The following is a 6,000-nucleotide window of genomic DNA, read 5'->3' as shown; positions in this document are numbered from 1 at the left end:
CCTCGTCCCGCCGCAGGCCCCGCTCGGCGGCGGCCGCTGAGGAAAGGGCGGCCGGGCCGGGTCGGACCGGGGAGCGGCACTTCCCCCCTGCCCCAACCCCTTCCCCCGGCCCGGCCCGGCCCTCGGCGGCGTGGGAACGGGCGGGCGGGGCGGAGGCGGGGGCCGGGCCTGGCGGAGGCCGGCAGGGAGGGAGGAGGGAAGATGGCCGGGGCCGGCGCCGGGCGGGAGCGGGCGAGGGGGGAGCCGGCGGGGCGGTGAGCGGCGGGGCGGGGGCGCTCGGGCCGGCGGGCCGCGCTCGGGGGCTGGGAGCCGCGGCGGCGCGGGGCAGGTCCCGGGCGGGGTTAGGAGCCGCGGCGGGGCTGGTGCCGGCGCGGAGCGGGGCTGGCGCGGGGGAGGATGAGCCCGGCGCGGCGCAGCCGGAGCCGCCCGCGTCCCGCTCCCCGCGGGGCCGCCTGTTAGTGCTGGAGGAGGAGGAAGAGGAGGCGGCGGCGGGCGGCCGCGGCCCGGGCGGGACGGGAGCTGCCGCGGCGGCGGGCGGCGAGCGGGTTTCGGCCGGAGCTGGGCGGCGGCGCGGCGGCGCAGCGGCCATGCCGTGGCTGAGCGGCGGGCGGCGGCGGCGGCAGCAGGCGGCGGCGGCCGGGCAGGGCGGCGGGCCGCCGGCGGGCGGGCAGCGGGGCCGCGAGAGCTCGGAGCTGCCGCTGCCCGCCGGCTGGGAGGAGGCGAGGGACTTCGACGGCCGCGTCTTCTACATCGACCACAACACCCGGCAGACCTCGTGGATCGACCCCCGCGACAGGTAAGGGGGGGGGGCTGGGGCCGCCGCCGCGGGGGTGGGGAGAGGAAGGAAGCCGCCGGTGCGGCGGGGAAGCGCAGGCGGGGCCCGGCGGAGCGGAGCGGAGCGGGGCGAGGCGAGGCTCCCGCCGCCCCTCTGCCTGTGTCCGGCGGCGGCGGCGGGGCTCGGCGGCGGGTACTGGCCCGCCTTCCCCCCGCGCAGGGCGGCGGGGAGCCTGGCCGCGCCCCGGCCCTCGGCGGCGGGGGCCGCTCGGCGGCGTTTTCCGGCGCTCGGGCCGCGGCGGGGGCCGGTGCCCGCCTGGGCTCCAGCGGGGAGGGAAGCGAGCCCCGCGGGCAGCCGGCCGCTGTCCCTGCCGGCTTGAGTTAGAGGCGTTTTAAGGAGGCGCGGGGTGCAGTTTGGAGGAGCGGTGGGCGCCGGTGGGGGCGGAGGGCTTCGCCCCGGCGCTGGGTGCCGCGAGCGCTGCTTCGGTGGCGCCCGTGGAGCGGCCTCGCTCGCTCGTGCTCGCTCCCGGGATCGGGGCCTTTTCTGGCGTGGTTCGTAGCGAAGGTGACTTTGTTGTGAATATGCTAGATTAATAAAAACTAAAAAAAAAAAAACAAACAAACCTCAAACCACCAGCAACACCCCCAAAACGTTACTAAGTCTCCGTTCTCTGCCGGGGAAGGCGTGCATGCCTCGTTTTGTCTCTGGGTGGGGGGCGTTTGCTGCTGGAAACACTGCTTGTGTTTATATTTTCCCAGAGCTGGTATAGCCCCATTGTAAGTTACGGGCTTGACCGTATTGATTTATTAGCTGGGCTGAACTAATTGGCAGCAGCTTGAGGCATACCGAAATAATTTGGTAGATTACCTCCTCATAAAAGATAACGCTTTGTATGGAGGTAAGCAAACTGGCAAATTCCTTCAGTTAATTTGACAAATGCATGGCCTACTGCAAATTACTGTCCGCTGCATTGTTTCAGGATAACGTTTTCACGTCTCTCGGACCAGGTTGTGCATAATAGGATTAAGTTAGACCTTTTCATTTTAATTACGGTGCATAAATAAATATTGTCGGGCGTTAAGTATTTTAATAATGTTGCTTTCGTCCAATAAAGATTGCGTTGTAGCTGAATGCTTGTGGAAGTGTGGAATATCTGTAGCGGGTGCTGTCTGGTAAATACAACCTCACTTGAAAGAGCTTGCCTAAAAATTTCCACGTAGAGTTACTGAACACAAGTGTCAGTATTCTAGGTGTCTGCAAAATAAGAAACATATGTCTCTGTGTATACTTTTCTATATTAAACAATGTTTTTATAGTAAGTGAAAGTTGGACAAGGACAGTTTGAACTTCAGCCAGAACTACCTTGCCAGAAATATGCCTGGAATGTTAAGCAGGCCACAGAAACATTTAAGCACAGTCTGGGTTAAAGACTGTAGTAATTTGAGCAATTCCTGCCCTCTTGCACAACGACACATAACAGTTTAAATAGCCTAAATATTTACCTATGAGATCAAGATCTTTTGTCTCATTATTTATACGTACTTGTGCATGCACATATTTTTTTGCTGATTCATTAAATATTTGTTAACGCGTTTTAGAGGTATATTTTTCTACAACGTTATATACATACATTTCACTGTTTGCTTGGTTTTAGTATTCTGTGTTAAAGGTAACCGATGACATAATAACGTGTCTGGCTTCTTTGTATGTCCTTTCTGTTAAATTTCAGAAGTTACACAGTTTCATCTTCTAGAATATCTGGTATGTAGACAATAAAAACTGATTAAGCAATTTACTCTAGTGTTTAAATTCAGTTATGATGTAGCACCTTTTCATTTAAATAGTGTGGCTAAAGTTAAGTCTTAGTTCATGTTTTGAAGAAATAATTTGAAATGCCGCACACTGTTTGAAAATTTATCTAAATACTTCTTCAGAGCAGTGTTTAAACCAAGTTCTATTTTTTGAGTTAGACAAGAATTAATCCTAGCATTTAAGGCAGCAGCATTTGAAACATGTATGTTGAGGCAGTTAGGAAGGACATGATGTTTTCATGGGTGTCACTAGCTTCTACAGAATTCAAGTAGCAGAGGCTGTGTTTTTCTGCATAGCGGAAAGTGACCAGTCTTTTTAGTTTTCCTTGCAGCTATTCGGAGTCCCGTGGGCAGCAGCAAAGTAGGAAAAGATCAGGTTAGTGATGTTCTGCCAAAGTTTGGGAAAGAAAGGTTGGAGCAGCAGGGAAATAGTACTGTAGCTATTTTTTGAGAAAAGAACTTGAAAAAGTGGAGGATAGACTAATATACTTGTATCATATCTACCTCAGCTTTGTGAGTTTGGTGTAGAGTGAGAGAGATTAATCCCCCATTTCCCAGGGCGTGGAGTGGCTTCATTCCTCTCCAGGAGGAACTGGACAGAAGTACGGACCTCAGGCCGTATTTCAAATGATGGGGCCTCTTGAGAGGCAGCACCTCCAAGCATTCCTATGGGCAGTAGTCTCGAAAGCATCCCCTCAGGCTCCTCTTTCCCTGTAGCTGAGACATGGTATTTTGTTTTTCTTTTCAGCCTTGTAGCGTAGCCTGGTTAGTAAATTTAATTCTGAGAAGTTATTTGATTAAGGTGGAGGGAAGTGCTTCCTCACTAAAATGGAAAAGAAATTGGAGAAGGAAATATTATTTGGAGAAGTTAGGGGAGGAGATGTGCGGCATAAGGGATTTTAGAGTTGAGGAAACAGAGGGTGAGGAGGACGAGGGAGGTATAAGTCAAGAGAACATAGATTAAAAGGGGTTAGGGGACTCAGAACTGGATACCTTATTCCATGTCTTTTGCTACTGTAACAGTTCATAAACGAAGAAAGAAAAGAGAGGATAGTGAAAGACTGATGAGAGGAGCAGATCTGTGAAGTATCTTATCTTTGGTATCAGATCACTGGTTAGGTTAATGAAGATCATTGTGTTGTCCTATGTAGACTATATTTAATTAATAGATTATAAACTGTCTAGCAGACTTTGTGGATCTGAAAATGGAACCATTTACTGCACGTTTTAATCCTACTGTTGCAGTCTATTAAGATGACTACAAACTCTTCAAGGCAGGGAATTGCCCTTTTTATCTTGTGTTTGCGCTGTACTTTGCCTATTGAGATTCTGGCCAATAATCGGGGATTGTAAATGGTCTTATAAGAGAGTGACTTCATTTGTGGTTAGTATTGATGATCCTTGTGGCCCAGGCTCTGTAACTGTTGCTTTGTGTGTTTCTGTTACAAAAGCGATTAAAGTTTAGCCGAAACTGTTGGAGTTTGGGAATAGCTTTCCAAGTTGGTGTTTTTTGCTAGAGCTGTTGTATGTGGAAACTTCAGCCAAAACGTAATGTTGGTTTTCTTTTTTTTTTTTTTGAACAAAACTGCGGGAGATAAATAGTTTCCTTCAGCTTCTTTGTATGAGCTGTATTTTCTTTGTTTCGAAAAGGTTTAAACCACCTTGTTTTGGAGTGGTGATTCGAAACTTCTTAAGGTAGAGCAGTGTCGTTGCATGGAGAAATCATCCATTTTGGCCAGTTTGGGAGGTTTTGAAAAATCAGTATGGGTTGAGTAAAGACTTGGATTTTAGCAGCTGCATTTGCAGAAGCTTTCTGCAATGTGGACTGCTGGTAGGATAACTGAAATCGGGAAGCTTTTCTGTCCTGCGTCCTCAGCGACCTCTTAATTCTGAGACCTAAAAGCTGCTTAATTTGAACACAGAAAGAAAAACCCTGGGCTCGTAGGAGAGGTAGGCTGGAACAAGGAGTATGGGAGCAAGTGGGATTGGCCTTGGAATTTGAAGCAGAGGCGGAAATTTTGGTAGGTTGTGGGAAGCAAAGCAATCTGAGTTTTGGGTGGGGGGGTGGTAGGGAGAAGGAGAGTGATGGCACCTGAAGCCTGGGAAGCAAAAAGTGGGGGAACTGGACTGAAAACCAGTAGGACAGGGAAAAACTGGTGAGAAGAAACCGGTCTGGTGAGGGTTCAGTGTGTGAGGGTGTCAGTTTTTACTTGGCTCTACAGGGAACACAGAGGGAGAAGAAGAGTGCTGAGTCTGGATGAGAAATGTTTAGAGTCAGTAGCCAGCAAATATGTGTACGAGGCAGTATGCAAGGGCTAGGTGAGGAAGAAAAGTGAAAAGGATGATGAAGTATAAGGATAAGAACTAGGTATGAAATGGGGGATGGTGGTCAGGCAATGGAAGGTGTGCTGGACAAGGAGGCTGTGATGAGAAATCTGAATTATGGAGAGTAGGCTCGCTAACCGATGTGAAACAAGGATTCGACTTGAAGACATGGGGCAGGTGTATGTCACAGGGGTGCAGAGTATAAGCGCTCAAGTACATCAAAAGCCCAGAAGAGCTTGTTGTTTTTTCTGAACCATTTCAGCCTTGCTCACTCTCACCATTTATTTGCTTTCAGCTAAAAGTATGTGAAACCCCGTTTGCCTCTTTATGTGAACCAAGACAGAGACAGTCTATTACTACCGTCATTTACAGTGTTACGGCAAGTGGCAAAGCTAAGTGTTCTAATCCGCGTGTCAGTGTGATGCTGCGTGGTGCGATTTCTTTCCCTGATGTGGTTTTATAAATAAATAGGAGATTGCAAATAAAAACCCTAAATCAAAGGAATGTTCATGTCAAATTCTCAAAGGTAGAAAATTCCAGATTTAAGTTGCTTAACTACTACTTCCCTGTGTTAAGAGAGCATTTTTAGTGACAGACTACTTCTTCATAGACTTTCTTGCCTTATTTGGTACATGGAGAGGAGCAAGTCTGAGGACTGATCGGGGCTGTGGAGCGAAAGAGATTAGAATCGCTACAAAAGTTTTTGCCAAAATTGGAAGGTGTGCGTCTCTCTAGTGAAGCAAAGGATCTTTTGGAGTACCGATGTGGGATACTTTAGAGAGGCAGCGGCCTCATTGGCAAGGCAAGAGAATATTTCCTAGAGCATTGGATTCTGTCCATCTAATTGTTTTTGAGTTGCTGAGTACTCTCAATCAGAAAAGTCATTTAAATCAAGGTTTTTTCCACAGATAAGTATTTTTCTGAGGGCCTGACTCAAACCTCTGGTCTCTCTGAGCCACAGTGAGTGTCATTCAGCCTTATAATTGAAATACTTGCGTTCCAAAGCATGGATGAAGACAAAATATTTAGTACCACTGCCATTTTTGAAATTTTACTTCAAGTTCAAACGTGTTTTCAGACTTTTCTTGG

At 49.7% G+C, this 6,000-nt stretch overlaps 1 protein-coding gene across 2 annotated transcripts in view; it reads left to right on the top strand.

Annotated features, from left to right (window-relative positions):
• The first annotated feature begins 572 nt into the window (after window positions 1–572).
• The window catches only part of WWC3 (WWC family member 3), a 105,410-nt gene continuing 99,982 nt past the window's right edge, over window positions 573–6,000 (top strand). The window contains exon 1 of one of the 2 annotated variants that reach the window (XM_068920836.1): window positions 573–796. In XM_068920836.1, the coding sequence (XP_068776937.1) occupies window positions 588–796 (209 nt within the window). In that variant the 5' untranslated portion in view covers window positions 573–587. The remainder of the gene's footprint in view (window positions 797–6,000) is intronic. The other variant, XM_068920905.1, reaches the window with a different exon arrangement.

This window comes from Struthio camelus, chromosome 1, assembly GCF_040807025.1.
Source record: "Struthio camelus isolate bStrCam1 chromosome 1, bStrCam1.hap1, whole genome shotgun sequence".
NCBI classification, from domain to species: Eukaryota; Metazoa; Chordata; class Aves; order Struthioniformes; family Struthionidae; genus Struthio; species Struthio camelus.
This window is presented reverse-complemented; position numbering and strand designations above follow the sequence as displayed.